Source organism: Hyperolius riggenbachi, chromosome 9 (genome assembly GCF_040937935.1).
Source record: "Hyperolius riggenbachi isolate aHypRig1 chromosome 9, aHypRig1.pri, whole genome shotgun sequence".
NCBI classification, from domain to species: Eukaryota; Metazoa; Chordata; class Amphibia; order Anura; family Hyperoliidae; genus Hyperolius; species Hyperolius riggenbachi.
This window is the reverse complement of record NC_090654.1, coordinates 120987345-121009409: the sequence shown is the minus strand read 5'-3', so window position 1 is coordinate 121009409 and position 22065 is coordinate 120987345. Positions and strand designations below refer to the sequence as shown.

The following is a 22065-nucleotide window of genomic DNA, read 5'->3' as shown; positions in this document are numbered from 1 at the left end:
ATTACATTGCACAGGGGGAGCAGAAGAGGACAGGGGGACAATGCAGGGAGTCCATACATCAAGGACTCCCTGTATTTGGACTATACGAAGCAGGGACTTTTTTTCCGCACTTTTGGGGGAGGAAAAGTGCGTCTCATATTCTGAACAATAGAATACATCACAAGCCCAAGAAAATCTATTTTAGACTATGAGCTAGCTCACAGTGCATCAGTTACGCTGCAGAATATTCCTGCATGTCAACTCACTGCTCATACAATTCTATGGGGCTGTTTACAGAACTACATTGTAACGAATCGCATTATTCTAACTTGCTGCCTGCAGGCCCTGAATTATTATCTATGTCCACAGGGCCGGATTTACCATAAGACACTTTAGGCATGTGCCTACAGGTGCCTGGTGATGGAAAGGCGGCTCCCTCCCCTCCCCAAGTGTCTCCCTTTCGCCTCACCTATGCAGTATCCCGAGCAGAGTGTAAATGAGAGGTTACTCACCAATGTCTCGGCATTCCACTGAAGAGATCTCCCTTCAGTCAGTGGCACCTCTAGACACTTAATACTGAGGGAAACTCTAGCTACTTAAAGAGGAACTGTCGCGAAAATCTTAAAATTTAAAACTCATACAAATAAGAAGTTTGTTTCTTCCTGAGTAAAATGAGCCATAAATGACTTCTCTCCTATGTAGCTGTCACTTACAGTAGCTAGTATAAGTCTGACATTACCGACAGGTTTTGGGCTAGTCCATCAGCAAAGTGCTAGCTGCGTGTAGGGAAAAAAATTCGAAAAATCGGCCCAGGAGGGCCAGAGCAATCCTCCTGCGCGAGTTACCCCGAGCTTGGCTCGGGATAACCGCCAAGGAGGTTAATACTGAGGGTAGCTTTGGCTACCTGGTGCTAAGGGGCACCTGTAGCTACCTATGACAGGCAAGGGAAGTAAGACAGAAGTGACATCTTGGCCAGCTAACACACTTGTGGTGCAGTTGGTGGGGGGGTTGTACGTTCATGGAGGGCGGTTCCAGGACATCTGTGCCTATAGGTTCCTGTGAGGTAAATCCAGGCCTGTACGTCCCGTCTCCATTGCAGTTCACACACATTTTAATGTGTGCATTATGCAACTGACTACTGTGAACTGTGGTGGCCACATGCGATTCAATAAAATTGATTGTATACAAAATTTAAGAAAAAAAACAAAATTTTTTATGTTTTTTTTTTTTTCCCCCAACAATCAGTTTTATTAAAAGTAAAGCTTCAAAATACAAATGTCAACAATTTGCAGATAAAATTGCATAATACAGGTTATCTTGTATGCAACATATTGCCACTGTCATCATTTAACATTTTTATTTTAAATGAAGGGGGGGGGGGGGGAGTGGTAGGGGTAAGGGAGAAAGGAGGAAGGGGAGGGGGGAGAGGGAGGGACAGAGAGGGAAAACGGGAAGGGGAGGAAAAACAGGATCATCTCAGGAAACAGTTGGGTGAATGATGTTCATAGCATAACACATTAAAATGAGGCCTAGGGTACTGCTATAAGAGAAGATTTAGTGGATTGTACAGAGGAAAAATGTGCTTTAATGCAGAGAGTGCGAGGAGATTTGTCTGTATGGCAGTTAGCGATAGGGAGACCAGCATGGGTAAGTGCCTATGCCAGGAAAGTGGAGAGGGCATCTGTGTCACAGAAGTCCATCCACACTGACCACCTTAGGGTAAACACATTATATTTATCTTGGGCAGACAGGAGGAGGTCGTCCATTCTCTTTATGTGGTTCATCTGGTTGATCAAATCTGGGATCGAGGGGGCAGATTGACATTTCCAATTTCTGGCAATGAGCAGCCGAGCACATATCAAGAGATATCTAAAGATTGATTTTTTAGCTACTGCCAATGAGCCTGGGATAATGGAGAGTAAACCAATCTCAGGGGTACAGGGCATAGGTTGCAAATATAGGATTTCGTGCAGGTCGAATACTTTCTGCCAGAAAGGGCGTATGGAAGGACACTGCCACCATATGTGGAAATAAGTGCCTATCTCTGTCCCACATCTCCAACACGTGTCAGGGGTATTGGTGTCAAATTTAGCTAGTCTGGCTGGGTCTCTAGACCATCTAGTATATAGTTTAAAATTCCTTTCATGGGCTAATACCGAGGGAGACATTTTGTGAGATAAGACATAAACCTTGTCCCAGTCATCTTGATCTATTTCCCTACCCAAATCCCTCTGCCAAGATTCCTGTAGTTTTTGAAGAGCCAGGTCCCCACAGTCAGCAATTAGGCTTTTATAAGTTTGGGAGAGCATGTGAAGAGGCTAGGAGGCCCTAGAACAAAGCTCTTCAAACGGGGATAAGCGCCTGTGTACATTTCCTTGGGAGCATAAGGAGTTGTAGAAGTGGCGGAGCTGAATAACAAGGAACCAGTTTGGGGGTGAAGTCTCTTCAGAGCCTCTCCACTTCTCTGGTGGCTGTAGGGAGGTGGATTCAATATAGTGTCTGATTTGCGGCCAGTTAACTCTTCCCCTGCCCAAGAAATCCTTCCTAAGCACCCCAGGTCCAAAATCTGCGTTATCTAAGATGGGTGTAAGGGGGCTGGGGATAGGTGAGAGGTTGTACTTTCTGGACAGACTGTCCCATCTGCTCAAGACCACACCGGACCAAAATTGAAGGGTATTAGGGGCAGGCCTCCTAGCCTTGGAGGTCCATAGGAGAGCACGTTGGTCAAATGAGTCTAAGCTGGATTCTAAGCTAACCCACTGCTTTTGGTCCCTGCCATAGAACCAGTCAAGGACCAGAGTTAGGACTGCAGCGTCGTGATATGTGGCAAAGTTGGGCAAACCCACCCCTCCATCCTCCTTAGCCCTAAAGAGAAGATTAATATTGGTCCTGGGCCTCTTACCCTGCCAGAGAAAAGAGCTAATTTTTTGTTTGAGGCCTTTGGAAAAGGATCTTGGGATCTCCACCGGAATGGCTTGGAAAACATATAGCAACCTTGGCAAGATATCCATTTTAATCACGTTAACCCTGCCTAGCCAAGAAAGGTTAAGTTTAGTTCAGGTCATTAGATCCTTATTTATTTTATCCACTAGAGGAGGGAGGTTTAGCTCAAAAATGGTTGTAAGGTCAGATGGAAGAAGGATCCCCAGGTATTTCAGAGCCCCTGAAACCCATCTAAAAGGAAAGGAGGTTTGGATATGCTGCAGTATGTCAGGGGGCAATGAGATGTTTAGAGTGTTGTGAAATACCACAAATCGATGTCTTGAAAGTAAAGTATTGGTTTATTTACTGTACAGGAGACATGCACTGAATCATAGCAAAGCAATGTCTAACTTGCAAAGCTCATAGCTGAAGTCATATACCCCAAATTACACATTACAATCATTTCTCCTACCAATAACCTGATTGGATCCTCACACAATCTCTAAGTTAACTATTGGAATACAGAATACAGCATAAATGAATACATGAATACATATTAATATTTAAGTGGATGAGATCAGTCAGTCAATTATTATTAGAGGTATATGTTTCATCCGTAGCTTGTTTAATTTAAGGCTAGTTTGACTGGTGAGATTCACACAGCGCCATCCTTATCTACAAGACAGACAAATCATCCCTAGTAGCTAGAGATGTTGCGAACTGTTCGCTCGGCGAACATCTCTGGGGCTTTTACTACTTCCGGGTCGCTCTGACCCGGAGTAGTACGCCTGCGCTGCCCGGCGAAGCGCGTCCTAGATCGCGCTCCTGTTGCCGGGCACTCTCTGCGCATGTGCGTGACGTCCGGGTCAGAGCGACCCGGAAGTAGTAAAAGCCCCATGTATTCAGAGATGTTCGCCGGCGAACGGTTCGGGAACCGTTCGCCACATCTCTACTAGTAGCACATTCCAAGCCCATGAAAACATGTGAAAGAAGAGAACTAGTCTTATGCTGTATAGAACAAAGGAAGTACGGCAAAATGGCTTACAGGTGGCCATTTTATTTATCAATTTTACTTCAAGAGCCTCCGTTTTGGATATGTTCATCTTAAAATTGCTGAGGGCCCCAAATTCTCCTACCCCCTTAAAGTGAACCGAGCACCTTTTTAGCACTCAGGACATTTCTATAGCACATGAAAAATGCATGCCAACAATCTGTTTCATTATTAAAATAAACTTTCATTTACCTTTGTATTTTACAATCAAAGTAGTATTTTCAGCCTGTTTCAGCAGACCTGACCGTCCGCAGAGCTCTCAGGACGCTAATTATTTTATTGAGCTAATTACCCAGAAGGACTGTTTCTTCAAAGACAGTGTGTGTCAAACAGTCCTAAATACCCACCCCCTTTGTTGAGAGAAAAGCTATTGTTTATTTATGGGTAATTAGCTCAATAAAAGAATTAGCGTCCTGAGAGCTCTGCGGACGGTCAGGTCTGCTGAAACAGGCTAATACTGCTACTTTGATTGTAAAATACAAAGGTAAATGAAAGTTTATTTTAATAATGAAACAGATTGTTGGCATGCATTTTTCATGTGCTATAGAAATGTCCTGAGTGCTAAAAAGGTGCTCGGTTCACTTTAAGGAAACAAGGCAACGTGGTAAGGGGTTCTGATATGTAGAGAAGCAGGTCATCTGCGTATAAGGAAAGTTTGGTTTCATGGTCTCCGTAGTGTAGACCCTTAATATCAGGATTGGCTCGCAGGGCATTAGTAAAGTGTTCCATACACAGTATGTATAACAAGGGGGATAAGGGGCATCTTGTGTATTGTCCCGTTGCCAATGTGGAAGGAGTTCGACAGGATTCCGTTTACTCCAACTCTGGCAGAGGGGGAGCTGTAGAGTCCCAGAATTTTATGAAGGAGGGAAGGGCCTAGGCCTATTTGTATAAGAGTCTCTTTCAGAAATCCCCAGTGAATCCCGTCGAATGCCTTCTCTGCGTCGACTGAAAGGGCACACAGGGGGATTTTGTCTCTCTGAGCTCTGTGAATTATTGAGATAGATTTATGAGTATTGTCTCTTGCTTCACGGAAGGATGTGAAACCCACCTGGTCCGTGTGTATGAGGTATGGTAAACTGGGTTTCAGCCTTTCTGCTATTATCTCAGAGAATACCTTAATATCTAAATTAATCAGGGAAATGGGACAGTAGCTACTGCAGGAGCTGGGATCCTTGCCCTCTTTGGGAATGACCACGATGTGTGCTTGTAGAGCTTGATATGGGAAGGGATTATGTTCAGATATAGCGTTGAACGCCTTAGTCATCAGGGGGGCCAGGTCAGAAGCGAAGCGCTTGTAGAAGACAGCAGAGTAGCCGTCTGGTCCTGGGCACTTCCCGGGTTTGAGCATAGCTATGCCAGAAAGGGTCTCTGCTTCTGAGAGTGGCTCCTCCAAGGTTTTAATTGTGGCCTCATCCAAAGTTGGAAGTGCAGTTTTCTGTATGTATGCTATCAGTTTTTGGGACAGCTCTTGTGGACTCATGTCACAGAACTTTCCTTTGATATTGTATAGCTCTTCATAATAGGCTTTGAACGTGTCTGCAATTTGGTTGGCCCTGTGTACCTGGGGACCTCGCTTTGTGGCAATGGAAGGAATGTAGGTAGCACCTTTTCTGGGATGGAGATATCTTGCCAAGATTGTACCACACTTATCAGCCTTCTCGTATAGGACCCCCTTGAACCTCTCCCTTTGAGCCAATGTATGCTCATCCAAGATAGATAGGACTGATTGTCTACAGGTATTAAGGTGTAGAGTCAATTGTTGAGAATTGGTGGGGTCCCTCTTAAGTTTCTCCTCCAATTCTGCAATTTCAGCAAACAGTTGAGACAACCTAGCCCCCTTTACCTTCTTTAGTCGGGCCCCATGAGAAATAAGAACCCCCCTAATGGTGCACTTCAGTGCCTCCCATTTAAAGGTATCCAAAGTGTCATCAGGTTCATGAACTCTGATGAAATCTTTTATTGCTTTACTCACATCATCTAGGCATTCCTGATCTTTCAAAAGATTGAGGTTTAATTTCCATGAATATGAGCTCCTAGATCCTCCCAATATATCTAGCCCACATGAGACCGGAGCGTGGTCAGACCATAGTCTAACCCCAATGTGGGATGAGACAGCCTTATCCAGTAGACTGTGGGAGAGAAGGACAACATCAATCCTGCTAAAAGACCCGTGAGGGGCTGAGAAAAATGTGTAGTCTTTGTCCCTGGGATGAAGTACTCTCCAACAGTCCACTAGCCTGAGCGCCAATAGTTTGTTTTTAATTTTTATGCGTATGTGTGAAGGTATACTCGAGTGTCCCCCAGAGGAATCAATGTCAGGGTTTAAGCATAAGTTCAGGTCTGCTCCCAAGATCACTTGACTCTTGGCGAATTTTTCTAATTTGGAAAGGTATCTTAGGAGGGTCTGGCCCTGGTTCTGATTAGGCAAGTAAAGGGAGGCAATTGTATACTGTTTACTGCATATTTTCAAGTGAACAAAAATGTATCTACCCAAGGGGTCTACTAGAGTTTCTACTTCTGAAAAGGGGAGAGACCTGTGGAGGCCAATAGAGACACCCTTTGATTTGGAGTCTGGAAAGGTGCTGTGGAACCATGTGGTATAGTTCCGGTCCTTAATCATAGGGAAGTTATCGGACCTGAAGTGAGTTTCCTGTAACATTAAGATTTTAAATTTGGCTTTATGTATGCTATGTAAGATCTGGGATCTTTTGGTAGGGTTGTTAAAACCTTTCACATTAAAGGAGGCACATCCACACATCTCCCCCCCTGAACCCCTTCTCACGTCAGCTGCCATATCTGAGATAGGTGAAGCTTAAGGTAGCGCTCATTGACCCCTCTGTACCAATTGGCCATGTGGAGTCTAAGAACCGGCCATGCAAAGAACATAATTAATGTAAGCAAAGGATTTCCTGAGAGAAAGTGGGATATATAAAAAGCAAGAGGAACATAAAACATCAAAATGCACAACTTAATAAACATATTAAAGTTAGTAATCACGATTAGTGGAAAGTCTAGAAACACTAGACTATGATGGGTGGGAGCGAGGAGACCGATAACACACTAGGTTACGACACCTGGGCTCCCAGGCAAGTGAGGTAATGGTAAATATCGCACAGCTCAAACAGTGAGTCTATTTAAGGTGGAGGCCCTGGCTAGGAGTCTATAACATCAGACCCGGTAGTGTATGTGGCCGTAAAAGTAAAAAGGAGGGTATGGGAGAAACGGAAAAACCCGAACAGTATGTAACCTTCTAGTATATACTTGAAAAGAGTATGAACAGGAGGACCCATATTGAATAACCCTTTAAGAGGATGAGTCCGCATAATGAAGCCTGGTGGGCGGACAAGTGAAGACTGTTTATTGGAGCCTGTGGCCTATGAGTCCGTCCTCCTGTAAAGTACATCGAAGACACAGTACGGGCCCGGTCCAGTGGACCATCGGGTTTTTGTGGAGGAGAGACAAAAAAAAAAAGGGAAGGCCAATTAGAACAGACAAACGCACGTAATGTGCAAAAGTACTTATCCTGTCCCCGGGGTTCCGTGGTAGCGGCAGCTCGGACAGCTAGGCCCTTATGGCGTCCCCTGACGCGGTGAGGGAGGGAGGCTTGATCTGGATTCTCTATCTGATGATCTGCGTCTCCTCCTGTTGTTGCGGCCAGCAGTCTGCCATCTGCTTCTCTGCTGTAGAGCCTCCGGGGGCGTCTCAGGAGACGGGGGGTCCAGAGGCCAGGCGGGTAGCTTTACCGATGGTAGGCCAAGAATCTCCCGGAACTTCGTTAGGTCATCTGGCGAGGAGAAGGCAGCCGATTTCCCATCGTGGTGTACTAGGAGCTGAAAAGGGTATCCCCAGCGGTAAGGAATATGCTTTGCTCTTATGGCCTCCAAGAGCGGGCGAACCGCCCTGCGTAGTTGCAAAGTGAGACGGGATAGGTCTGCCAAGATGGTGATTTTGGCGCCATCGAAATCAACGTGGCCCTTGTCCCGTGCAGCTAACGAGATAGCTTCCTTTACCGTATAGTAATGCAAGCGGCACACTACGTCTCTCGGGCGGTCTGGGTTTGTGCTCACGGGGCCCAGGGTACGGTGAGCTCTGTCCATTTCAATGGGGGAGTCACTGGGGATTCCGAGGAACATATTAAAGATGCCCGTTAATGTGGGAATTAAGTCCTGTACCTTGGTGGATTCCGGAATCCCTCTGACCCGGAGGTTATTGCGGCGTTGCCTATTCTCCTGGTCGTCGATCTTCCTGTATATATCCTTAATTTGGTTGGTATGTCTCTCCAAGATTGCATCGTGGTCTTTCTGTTTCTTTTCCAGCTTCTCTATCTCCTTCTCTGATTCTTCTACTCAGTGGCCAATATGGCGGATTTCTGTTTTGACCTCCTCCAGTTCTGCGTCAACATAGGAGTCCGAGCCTTCAGACCGTGGAGGGGAGGGATAGAAACGTCTGCCTCCGGAATCTGTTCAGCGTTAGGCCTGACTGCGGCCTTGTCCTGTACGGGAGGCCCCTCCGCCATCTTGGCACCTTCAGCGGCGCTCAGCGAGCGGGTGGTCGGACTAAAATAACTATGGATTTTGGGAGAACGAGAGTGTCCAGAGTGTCTCCGCTCCTTCCTGCTTCTCCTACCGCCCATGTGGGACCGAAACGGTGAGCTGAAACGTGCTTGTTCATAGCCTGGGAGCGGCGGTGAAGCGGAGCTCAACTCAAGAGCGTCCTGCTTGCGCTATCAGCAAGCCACGCCCCCTTGTTATGTTTTTTTTTTTATAAAAGTCAAATAGATGTGTTGTATTCAATTATTTTATATTTTTGGAAAATTCAATCATAAGTTTATGGTATATTGGTTCGATTTTTTTTGACTATTCGATCAAATGGAAAAAAATAAGTTTTTTCAGCAGACAGATGATTCGATAGATAATTTCCGACATGTCCGATCTTATTTTCGATCTTTTTCTGATTGATTTCTCATAGAAGTGAATGGAAATTGATAAGAAAATCAATCTGAAAGTCGATTGAAAATAAGATAGGACAGTAAATCTACTGAAAAATCTCATTGTGTATTCCCAGCATTAGATTACAATACAATAGGGCAAACAGATCAATCTTTCTTATCTGAATCTGATCAGAGAGGGATCACATCTCCTCATACACATACAATCATGGTTGTGTGGAGTGACCAGCTTTACAAGTAATGGTATCTCTTATAATCATACAGGAGGACAAGCTTGCCTCTGAGTGGTGACTGCCTCTGTCCACTATAGGAACACAAACAGAATAAAGTTAGAAGTCCCAATCACATGGCTGCCCTTCAGTCATTCCGTGGTTGTCACAAGGATTTCTTCGAAGGACAGGGTAGGTTGTCCTCTCACTTCCTCATTGGTTATCCAGGTCATATGATGTGTCAAACACTGTGTGACCTGATTCAGCTCATTGGTTTGACAACAACCAGAAGAGGAACATTACTGTGCATCACAGCAGTATTCTTTAGGAAAAAAGACACTTCTTATAAATAGGCCAATGTGTCTTTTTACAAATCAAAGGGAGTGTGCAGAAATAAGGAGGAATGGTGTAAAATGCAAAGCAGGTTATTTCTGTGAGCGGTGCTGAGTGGCGTGCGCCTAAGCTGGGCGCCATCATAGCAGTAATGGTATGATGCGCACCCTGCGTAGTGGCATAGCCGGCCTTTGACCTGTGCGACCAGAGCGGTCGCTCAGGGCGCCGGCTTCCAAGGGGGCTCCTAATAGCTGGTTACCTATACTGAGAGCACCTACACCTGATTTCCTATACTGGGGGCACCTATAGCGCTGGCTACCTTTACTGAGGGCACAACACATGGCTACCTATACTAGAGGCACCTATGCCTTGCTACCTATGGGGGCGATGGAGACCTTCAACTGACTATACTGGGGGCACCTATGCTTGGCAACCTATATTAGAGCACCTACACATGAGATCAGGGGGTGTTTTTTTGGGGGAGGGCGCACTGCGGCTATAATGTGTAGTGCAAATTGTTGGTGATGTGCTATCATTCTAAATGGCGGGGGGGGGGGGGGGGGGGGGGGGTTGGGGGGATAACTGTCCCACTGATTATTTTTATTAATATTCCTGAAAGGTTCAAGCCTTCATTTTTAAGTGTATTCAGGATAATGCACTCTTTCCATCCATTCGTGGTTATTAATAGTATTTTTCCTATTATACATATGTGATGTGTCACAGAGATCTGAGCATTTGGCATGATGTGTCACAATGTCAAAAAGGTTGCTAACCACTGTCCTAGGAGTACGATCCTTCATTATTGATTGGGAACACTAAAGGTGCGTACACACATGCGACTATAGTCGTTTGAAACGATCGTTCCCCGATCGTTTCAAACGACGATCGTTTAAAAAAAAGCAGCCAACGACTATTAAGTCTAACGACGGACGAGCTAGATCGTTAAAAACTAACGATCTAGCTTGGCGGATTTTTTCCAACGACAATCGTTTGCAAAAGTAGTACATCGTTGGAAACGGTCATTCGTACTAGACTTGACATGCGCATTTCACTATTTCTTCATGGAACTTTTCATTTTTATGTGCAGGCGCAATAGTTGCTTTTACGTGATGTAACGTTCGTTCTAACGTTCTGATCGTTACACACCTTTTAAAACGAACTTTACTTAGGTCGTTCTTTCATCAATTAAAAGTTTGTTCGGCGTTGACAACGAACGATCGTTGTCGCATGTGTGTACGTAGCATAACAGTAGTTGATCTGATCAATCGTACAGTCAATCGTTTGTGAGATTGCACTATTAATAGGCACCTTCACACATGCAGATATATATTAGCATGATTTGAGAAAAAGTTACCTGTAAAAAAAAAATTACCTGGGAGAAATCGTTTTTTTTTTTCTTTTTAATCATCCAGATGTTCTTTTCTTTTAATTAAATTGGTATTTTTACAAGAGGCATTCTTTAACAGCAAAAATGAGGCAGGATAAGCATTAAAGAGGAATTTTAAGGATTGAACTTCATCCCAATCAGTAGCTGATACCCCCTTTCCCACGAGAAATCTTTACCTTGTCTGGAGGGTCTGTATGGCTGATATTGTGGTGAAACCCCTCCCACAATATGACCATGGTCCTGACAGTTTGCTATCTGCGAACCTTGTTGCACTGTAGAAAATAACAGCTGTTTTCAACTTGCCGAGCAAGCATTATTTCCCTCTATGCTGTATATATTTAAAAAAACAACAACCATTTAGCCTATTATAGTTTTAGTGGGTGTGGTTATAGATATTGGTAGTTGGTGCTGTTTTTCCCCCTTATCTACCAGCAGTAAAGATGATGCCCTGCAGGGTCACAACAACATTAATTAATTAGATGGCGAATATCAATCATTTCTTGATCCGTCTATTTTTTTAAAGTCTCACTTTGCAATGTATTGATTTCTTTTTTTCCCTCTACTACTATCATTCAGTAAAGTTCCTTAGCTTTTGAGAAAACATAAGACACAGTGCAGAGGTTGTAATGATGCCCCTTTTTTTACCACCAAAGTGTATTTAGCATTCTTTTTTTTTTTTTTTTTTTTGTATAACAAAAAAACAAAACCGTTTTAATGCCTAGCCACAAGAGCAGGCTGGCACTGATAGAAAATGCCAACCAGCATGATGCCTGAATATACCAGCCCACATATTCCTTGGAATGGAGGTGTCCCATAAGAAGGGATGGGAACCCTTCCCCCACCCCTTGCAAAATATCCTTGCCCATGTCAAGGAAAAGGGGCTCATCCTGATATCCGGTGGTCAGAAGTAGGTGGGGTATGTATTGGGAGGTGACATGATGGACTCCGGAAGCCCCATTTAATAGGATACAGGCTGACAATTTTACTTGTAACCTTTTTCCCAATGGGCACAAGGAGAATTAAGTATTACCCACTGAACTTTTTTTTAAACTGTTATGTCATAATTTCTCTGCATGCTGAGTCATGCTGTTTCCTAAACATAGCTCTACATGGCCAGAGCAGGCACAGCCCTAACAAGCGCTGGCATATATGACTTTGCCCTATGGAGGTCATGTGACTGTTAAGGTTTGGCTGCTGGTGTATTGATGTTGGCAGTAGCACTGTGTGTAATACTAATAACTCTCTTGGCAGCACAACTGGATGATGGTCAGCAAATAAAATAACACTACACTGCGATTATAATATGCTTTATGTTCAACATTAAATAAATGCTGTGAAACCTACAAATGTAATGAGAAGCGTAAAGGTGATGAGAACTGCTACAGGGCGGAACGGAACTGGGGGCACATCTGGCTACCTAAACTGGGGGCCTACCCAATAGTGTGGGCATGTCTGGATTACTATACTGGAAGGGGGGTGGGGTTGGGTCTGCCTAATACTGGACGGCCCTCTGGCTTCCTATATTCAGAAGCTGACTCTGGGGGGAAGGGGGAACATGTGGCTACTAATACTGGGGGGCTCTCTCTGGATAACTATACTCAAGGACTTCTCTAGCTACCCAATACTTGGGGGCACTCCTGGATACCTAATAACGGGGGTGTGCATCTGGCTAATACTTGGGGGCACTTCTAACTACCTAATACTTGGGGGAACCCTGGATACCTAATACTGGGGGTGTACATCTGGCTAATATTTGGGGGCACTTCTAGCTACCTAATACTTAGAGGCACCTCTAGCTACTTAAAGCAACCTAAATCAAAAATTGATCATGTGTTGCACAATAATTAACATTCAATATTAATGTGACATCCTGAATTTATTTTAATCTTTTTTATAAGTACAACCATTAATTTAACTAACTGAAGGTTGAAGCCCCAAACCCCCCTCCCTCCCCCGGACATTCTGCCAAGGCAGTGATCGTGTTCCATGCTGGGACAACTACTACACAGGTTCCCACACTCACAAGTGGCTGGATAGTGTAATGGGCGCTGCCTCTGACATAGGAGACCTGGGTTCAAATCTCATTAAGCCAGCACCTATTCAGTAGGAGTTCTTGGGCAAGACTTCCTAACACTGCTTCTGAGCACACTCTAAGGGCTGGTGCACACCGAGCGGGTTTTTTGTCGTTTTTGCAGCCGCTTGTGGCTACGGATAAGCTTGGTCAATGTATCTCAATGGGGTGGTTCACACCAGAGCAGGAGGCGTTTTGCTGAAACGCATACTCCCGGGGTGAGGCATTTTTTGGATTGCGGAGGCGTTTCAGCCTCCAATGTAAAGTATAGGAAAAAACGCAAACCGCTCTGAAAATTGGTAGTTCAGAGTGGTTTTGCAGGCGTTTTTGTTACAAAAGCTGTTCAGTAACAGGTTTACTGTAACAATATATGAAATCTACTACCCCAAAAACGCTTCCCAAAACCGCAAAATGCTAGGTGAAACGCTACAGAAAAATAAGAAAAAGCGTTTTAAAATCTGCTAGCATTTTGCGGATCTGCTAGCGGGTTTTGGTGTGCCCCAGGCCTAATAGCTACCTCGCAAACGATTTGAATCCAACAGGAGAAAAGTGCTGTACAAATATTGGAATTATTCCAAGTGCAGACAAAATTGCAGAAAAATCACATGCGTTTGCATTTTTCAAGCGTTTGCATTTTTAAGGATAGTGGTAGCTTGAATTTCATGCAGCAACCCACTAATGAAACATATTAAACAATGGTGGAGGAGCAGCTGGTAGTATTGTTGTATTTTCTATTTATAATATGGGTGTAATATGGTCAAAACTTCTTTTTGGTTTGGTTTCTCTTCAGTACTAAGGTTACCTCTGGTTACCTACGCTGTGTAGGGGAAGCAGGAGATGTGACAGACAGCACACTTACAGTGTTTGGCGGGCCCTTGTGGGAGGGAGTAGCCTTGGGTGCCAGATCACCACAAGTGTGCTGACTGTCACATCTCCCCTGCTTGTAACAGGCCTGACCATAAGCAACTGTTTGTGGCAACCAGTCTACTGCGTGCACATAGCTATTTAGTTAGTGCCTCATTGCTTCTCTCATACTAAATTTTGCATTGTATAACATAAATCATACAAAATCAAATCTGACTAAGGGCTGGAACCCACTACAAAACGCTATCGCTAATCACAATCGCTAGCGTTGTGTATGAGCGGTTTGTAAGCGATTTCATGAGTTTTTTCGGTAGCAATTTTAAAAAGTGTAATCAATTTGGCAGCGGTTGTGTAGCGATTAGCATTTTTAATTCTGATTGATCCTTTTAATTAATTTTAATTTCTTACAGTGTGCAGTAATATAAAAAACGCTAGCAAAATTGCTCTGTGTAGGTTTTGACGAGCGATTATGCCAGCGTTTATATACTTTACCTTGCAGAAACGCTAACACTAATTGCTAACACTCATAAATGCTGCATGTTCTGCGTTTGTGATTTTGGTAATCGCAACCGGTCCAGTGGAATTTGGCCCATCAATTAACATTAGCTGAGCGTTTAGGGAAATTGCTAGCGGTTTGAATCACTCCCTAAATGCTCACAAAATCGCTCTAGTGGGTTCCAGCCCTAAGATGGAATTTATAGTAGTTATTTAAACCAATAAAGTCTGGAGAGTGTTGATCTGCATGCACAGCTAATAAACATTTAGGGCTGGGACCCACTTGCTGATCGCCAGTGATTACCAAAGTGCTATGACAGTGGAATCCTACGAGGGTGATTCTAATACAGTGCTAGCGATTTGTATGAAATCGCAAACACACTGCCTGTAGCATTTTCAAAGCGATTGCAATGCAAGGAATGCAGAAAAATAAATTGCGTTCCTTCAAATCGCTATGAAAATCAGGGCTCTTTTACACCACAGGCTATTCTGATTTAAATGCGATTTTACATGCGATGCATGCTGTAATTTTTTTCTTGTGTTGCTAGCATCTAGTGAAGATTACAAAATGGAAACGCAAATTGGAATTTCAATTTGCAGTGTAAAAGAAGCCTCATGTTTAAAGGTAGCCATACACTGGTCGATTTGCCATCAGATTCGACCAACAGATAGATCCCTCTCTGATCGAATCTGATCAGAGAGGAATCGGATGGCTGCCTTTACTGCAAACAGATTGTGAACTGATTTCAGCATGAAACCGATCACAATCTGTGGAGCTGCCGCCTGCCCGCCAGCTATACATTACCTGTTCCGGCTGGCACGACTCCCCCGGTCTCCGCTATCTTCTTCTCCGCGCTGGTCTCCGGTCCGGCTGGCTTGTTTCACTGAACTTCCTGTCCAGGGGAAGTTTAAACAGTAGAGGGCGCTCTACTGTTTAAACTTCCTGCCGGGACAGGAAGTTCAGTGAAGCTGCAGCCCTGGAAGACAGTGGAGACCGGGGGAGTCGTGCCAGCCGGAACAGGTAATGTATCTCCGCTGTATTGCGTCGGTCGTCGGGCATTCGAACGCCGCTATCGACGCACTCCCGACCCGTCGGCGATCGAGAAAAATCTTCCGCACGGATGGATCGACAGGAATCGATGGGAACGATTGATTTCGGACAGAAATCGATCGTTCTGTCAGCGTTTGCGCGACGATTTCACAGCAGATTCGATCACAGTGATCGAATCTGCAATCGGAAACCCTGTCAATTGCTAGTGGGTCCCGGCCCTTAGGTGTCAGCTTGACCCACATAAGGAGGTTGTCTTTTACACTGAAGTACTTTTCATAGTTCAGCTCAAGCACACATGAGGTTTCATATGATAAATCTAGATACTTAACTCGGGAGGGGGAAGCCTCTGGATCCTCCAAAGGTTTCTCGGTCTTCCTCCTTAAAGAGACTCTGAAGCGAGAATAAATCTCGCTTCAGAGCTTATATATAGCAGGGGCATGTGTGCCCCTGCTAAAACGCCGATATCCCGCGGCTAAACGGGGGTCCCTTCACCCCCAAACCCACCCCCGCAAAACTTGGTCGTAAAATTTTCTCTTCCTGGAAGCAGGGCTAACGGCTGCAGCCCTGCCTCTCAGCAAGTCTATCAGACGCGCATCGCCGCCTCTCCCCCGCCCCTCTCAGTGAAGGAAAACTGAGAGGGGCGGGGGAGAGGTGGAGGTACGCGTCTGATAGACGCGCATGAGGCAGGGCTGCGGCGGTTAGCCCTGCCCCAATGCGGAAGCACTCCCCGGCTATACGGAGGGGATTTGGGGGTGAAGGGACCCCCGTTAAGCCGCGGGATATCGGCGTTTTAGCAGGGGCACACATGCCCCTGCTATCTATGAGGTCTGAAGCGAGATTTATTCTCGCTTCAGACTCTCTTTAAGGCTTTGTTCACAATACAAATCGCTAAACACAAACGCTGAGCGTTTTTCTGTTGTTTTCCTCAATAGTATTTTGAGCGTTTTTTAACTGTATGGGATCGCGTTTTTCTGCGTTTTGCAGCGTTTTACTGCACGTGTGTCGCTCTCCCATACAGGAAATGGCCACTTCACAGGAAACAGGTGTTTTATGGGTAAACTGCTGTGTTTTATGGGTAATCTGCAATATTTACTGAGTAAAAGCGCAGGAAAAACGCTGATTATTGTGAACAGCCCAGCGCTTCTGGGGCGATTTTGAAGCGCTTCTATCTTTATCATTGAAGCGCTAATCGCTCAAAAATGGTGCAGGCTATGCGTTTCAGCTAATCGCTGAAAAACGCAAAACGCTTAAATGAGAACAGCCACATATACCTAACATTGACCAAACGCTTTTCAAAACGCTAGCCATGCAGAAATCGCCTGAAAAGTGCTGTAGTGTGAATGGGCCCTTAGGCTGATCCAGCGCTCAGACCCCCAAAGTATGACTGCACAGTAGCACAGACTCACTTGGGCTTCAGCAGAAATAGGCAAGCCTGATCGGGTTCATGCTACTCTGCAGGCGGCTCAGGCATGGGCAGTGGCACGGACCCAGACTGAGTTACTGTGCATGTGCTAGCCGTTGACAAGCGCTTGGCAACGTTTTTTGACTGGTCCTGGTGGAGTAACGGTCGGGGAAACCTCTGGATTATCCAGGGGCTTCCCTCTACCTAGGCAGGGTGCCTAAATTGAACACTTTTTTCTGTAAAGGTTTGCTGAAAAAAAAAACGTTAATGAAAATTGATCTGTAAGTTTTCCACAATGTCAAGTCAGCTTGTTTGAAAGATCCTTTTCAGCACTTCAGCACTGTACACATGTGCAACTTTTCCACCCAACTATCGTCCAGACTTGGTCTGTTGGACGATAGTTGGGCGTGTGTACATGTGACAAATGACTAGATGAGCTACTGATAGACAGTTTGCCCAATCCAACCTGCAGATCAACTCACACCACTGTTGGGCCGATATCGTGCAGTTGGTTGCTTGAGTACCAGTCGTTTGAACAACGTGTACTTGTTTTGAATGCGGTCATATCAGCAGTCCGTCTTCCAGCTTGTGTGCGCAGTATGTAAATGAGTTGGTCGCTCAGGTGGTTGGTGCGAGGAAACTACAGGTTGTGCAGTCGCTTGGTCGGTCATGTTGTCAGGTTGGTTGAACTTGTTTATAGTTAACAAGGTTACTAGAGGATCAGTTGCCAAACTGTGTCCTTCAAAATAATTTAGCTGTCAGTATTTTGGGCAGCCTCTCTAGGGAGCACTCTGTGAAAGATGCATTTCTAATCCTTTACAATACTCTGCTCAGAGCAAGAATGAATTGAGCCATGACCTCCTATGCTGTATTCTGAAACTGCTGTGATTTCTACACGAGTGCAGCAATGTCACGGCATAGAAAGCAATAATTAACAGCCTGCCCAGCGCCCTTCCCTGTAAGGATCCTTCCTCGGTGATCTACAGGTCGAGCCGTGACCCTCCTTGCTGGCAATGGCTGGACACTCACCCTCCAGCCTTTCGGCCTCGGTCCCTGTCGCTCTCTCGTCTTCTTGTCTTTCTTCCATAGAAATGTAGCAGCCAGCACCGGCAGAGCCCGGGCAGGTAAACTGCTGACAGCTGCATGAAACATCGCGTTCCCTCTGCGGGGAGCTTCGGGAAGAAGAGTAGATCTCCCCTGAGGGGGCGGGGCCGCAGCAAAGAGAAACTACATTAAATGAAGAGGCTGGTCTTGTAAGTGATTGCCACTTGTAAGTGCACAGGTAAAGCAGGATTCGGGCTTTTAGCGTGGGTGGCTTGTTGCTATTTTCAGCCTGACTCAGGCTTTGTAATGTGATGACAAGCAGTCTGTGTTCAGAAACAGAACTGGATGTGATTTCCAAAATAGACACCATCGATAAAGGAACAGCAGTGCTAATAATGTGAAGCACCATAGTGGGGGGGGGGGGGGGGGGGCTTATCACATTGATCTATATCTTGATTATTCTGCCACCAATTAGGCTTTCTTTGGGTGGTACATTTTTCTAAATGCACTTTAACTGGAATGTTAAGAAAAAAAATGGAAAAAATCATTATCAGTTTTCGACCATTATAGCTTTCAAAAATACATACTGCTATAATTAAACCCATGGTTATTACACCATTTAAATTATGTCCCTATCACAATGTATTGCGCCAATATTTTATTTGGAAATAAAGGTGCATTTTTCCAGTTTTGCATCACTTTTTACAAGCTTATAATTTAAAAAAAATAATAGTAATATACCCTCTTGACATGCATATTAGTTCAGACCCTTAGGTAACTATTTATGGTTTGTTTTGTAATTGTAATTTTTTTTAATTAAACATTTTATTTGGGTACTTTTTGGAGAGTGTGGGAGGTAAACAGTTAATTTTAAATGAAATAGTGCATCTGTTTATTAATTAAAAGTATGCAGATGTAGTTTTACTATTTGGCCACAAGATGGCTTGTCTTTTTTTAATACGTCCGTGGCTTCTCATAGGAGCCGTCGGTCTTTCTAACGGGGACTTAGATCAATGAATGAGAACTGCGTTCTCATTCAGTGATCTCCGGACTAACGGGCGGTGATGCGGGAGCATGCAGGAGCACACGCGATCAGCCGCAGGTGCGCGCAGCAGCAGCCTTTTGGACGTAGCAGCTACATCCAAAAGGCTTAAATGGTTAATGTGTTCACCATTAACTTTCTTATCTTTCTCCCTCTGATTTTGTCTCAGCGTCCATGAACTATGTGTAGTGTTGATTGTATGAGAATGTAAATTGCCCAATTTATATCCATGGGGGCAGGTGGCATTGCTTAAAGGACACATCCGAGCTCAATGAAAATAAAAAAAATTCACTTACCTGGGGCTTCCTCCAGCCCCTGCCAGCCGTCCTGTGTCCTCGCCGCAGCTTTGCTCACCGCTGGTGGCCTGGGGTCCCCTCCGGCGCAGGAAGTCCACTGCGCCTGTGCAATCTCAGAGTCGCACTGACATCATGCAGACTGTACTGCGCAGGTGCAGTAGTTCTGCACCTGCGCAGTAGTGCTCGGACCTTAACTTTAAGAGTGCCTACATTTGGGGGCCCCATGAAAGTTTTGCAATGGAGTTCCATGTTCTCTAGCTATGCCACTGTATGGACCAGAGCAATTTTGGTGTAACCATCATCTCATGGATCGTAAAATACATTTGCATAGCCCCGCCTTCTTACTTGGCTGCGTGCAAGTTCTGTGAGCTATATCCATATCCATTTCAATACCTTGTTATGCACTTCACATGGGCAGGTATTGACATTGCAGAGACTCTGTATCAGCTACATTATAGTGTTGAGCTGGCCACCCCATTAATTAGTAACTAAAATGATCATAAGAAAACAAATAGGTGAGGGTTTAACCACTTCACTACTGAGAGGTTTTTCCCCTTCTGTACCAGAGCAATTTTCACATTTCATCCCTCCTAACTTTAATTCACCAATAACTTTATCTGCATCTTGGTTTTTATTTTGCCACCAATTAGACAGGTACATGGGGGATTACAGGTAGGTGGTACATTTTGCTATGAATTATTTTATTCTAACTGCATTTTAACCCTCCTGGGTGTTTCATTTCTGCTGAATTTCTGTGCAAAAAGTGATCCAATTAATTTGTGATCCATAACTTTTTTCCTGTAACTTACCAAAATGTCTAGTATACATTTTGAGTATATCTCATCATTTATACTTCCAAGCTGCAGATGCTCAACCTGCACTAAGCAATGTAAAGGGAGCCACCAGGAGACAAATATCTCTCTGATGTAATCTGATTACAGAAAGATGTGTCGGCTGCCCATACACCGCAGGCTGGTTCCCAATCGATTTCAGCATGAAATCTCTTGGGAATCAGCTGTGTCCACTGTCTCGCTGGTGCCCCCTAGTGTATAAATGTACCCGTGTGTGCTTTATACATTACCTGTCCTGTGTTGCCCACAGCGTGGTGCCCATCTATCTTTGGAATCTACCGCATGTTATTGTATTAAATTCAGTACAAAAGAATTTCAATAAATCAGTTTGCTGCCATATGATGATGATGCTGCATGACCCTGGCATCATCAACACCGATCTTCGGGGAACATGCCACTATCGAAGGTACAGGACGAGGAATCAGCACTCCAATGGTGAGTATAAGCCAACCCGAGTTTAAGGCATCCCGCCCCCATATCTCCCCTATGTGTGTGATGCAGAGTGCGCATTGGAAGCTAAGCTTTAGTTTCCAATCAGGGCAGTTTCTAGGCTCCCAGGGCGACTTTAAGAGTGCCTACATTTGGGGGCCCCATGAAAAATTGTGCCCCCCACCCTCCTGTGGGCTCCAGATGTCCCCTAGTATAGGTTACCCAGGTACAGGTGTCCCCCAGTATAGGTTAGCCAGTTACAGGTGTCCCCCATCCATCACTAATTACAAGCCCTTATTTGCAGAAATAACAGTGATATACCCTCATGACATACATATTAAAAAAGTTGAGTCCCTAAGGTAACTATTTATGTATTTTTTATGTCCCTTTTTTACATACAAGTGTTTTATTTTGGTAACTCTGGGAGAGTGGTGGAGGTAAGAGGTTAATTTAATGGGGAATTTTATGTATTTTAAGTACATAGGTGTAATTTTACTATTTGGCCACTAGATGTCCCCCCACTTTATTCCTGTGTGCTGTGGACACCTTGTTATCTATTGTACAGTGCCACGGAAGATGCTAGCGCTTATAGGAAACGACAGCTGTAAATATAAGAAGATCGAATAACTACCCTGCAGCAGAAACACGTCCCTTGCCATCCTACCACGGTCTGCCATTCAGCCCTGGTAATTTGCTCAAACGGGGGTCCTACATCGCGTGTCAGTGGCCAGGATTGCTCTGTGCATGACGCAGTAAAGCCCAACCAGGCCAACCCAGAAGAGGCTGTCGGGGAGGGGGGGGGACTTACCGGTAGGTGGGAGGGGACAGAAGAGAACAGGTGGAGCAGTGGTCATCAGAACAGCTTCCAGAACATCCCCAATTTTTCCTACTTAGTTCAGCTTGGATATCCTTTAAATCATTAATAATACCGGTAATCTAATTGAAACTTACATGAAAAGCTTGGCAGGTTGGTGAGTGATAAAGAAATGCACACGAATTTTCTGCTAAGGACCCTTTTCCATTAGGCTGTGATCTGATTCAAAAAGTAGATTGCGGGGCCTTTTGCCGATTGCAAAAGCATTGCATGCACATCGTAGGGCTGTTTTTCCAGTAGCACAATTCGTTTTTCCCAAATCGCAATTGTAGTTGCGCTCATATACCTGACGAACTGTGGGGAAAACTCAGCAAAATCATGGTAGTGGAATTTGAAGGTGCTGCAATTGTAATGCAGCGTGATTGTGCTTGTAAGCACGTTACCTAGTGGAAAAGTGCCCTTACAATAGGACCCTGCAATGCAATACCTGTGAGCCAGGTCAGATCCAGTGGCATACCTACCATAGGGCTGCAGGTGCTCACAGCACCAGGTGTGGCCATGGGTTGGCTAGGGGTGCCGCTGTGGTGCTCGGCCACTGTATTCTTCCACCTGGGACCTTTTCTGGGCAACATTCTGGTAAACAGCAGCAGGCAGTGCAGGAGACTGTACTACTTCCAGCACTAGATGTAGCACCCCTACCGCTTCCTGTCCCATGGACAATGTGTCTCCTTGCTTGCTACACACAGCCTGCAATGAGTGAATGTGCGGAGCAGCAGGGTGAGTTGAGAGAATGATTGCTGTGCTGCAGCTGGTTCATTGACAGAGAGAGGTGGCAGGATGTGTTCAGTGCTTCAGAAATTGTCTGTCAGTAGCC

The 22065-nt window shown here is 44.9% G+C and overlaps 1 protein-coding gene across 1 annotated transcript in view; it reads right to left on the bottom strand.

Moving 5' to 3' along the window:
* The window catches only part of LOC137531726 (cytosolic phospholipase A2 zeta-like), a 106106-nt gene extending 88209 nt beyond the window's left edge, over positions 1-17897 (bottom strand). Inside the window, 1 exon segment of the mRNA XM_068251684.1 lies at positions 17745-17897. Within this exon segment, the coding sequence (XP_068107785.1) occupies positions 17745-17867 (123 nt within the window). The 5' untranslated portion in view covers positions 17868-17897.
* Positions 17898-22065: the final 4168 nt, after the last annotated feature.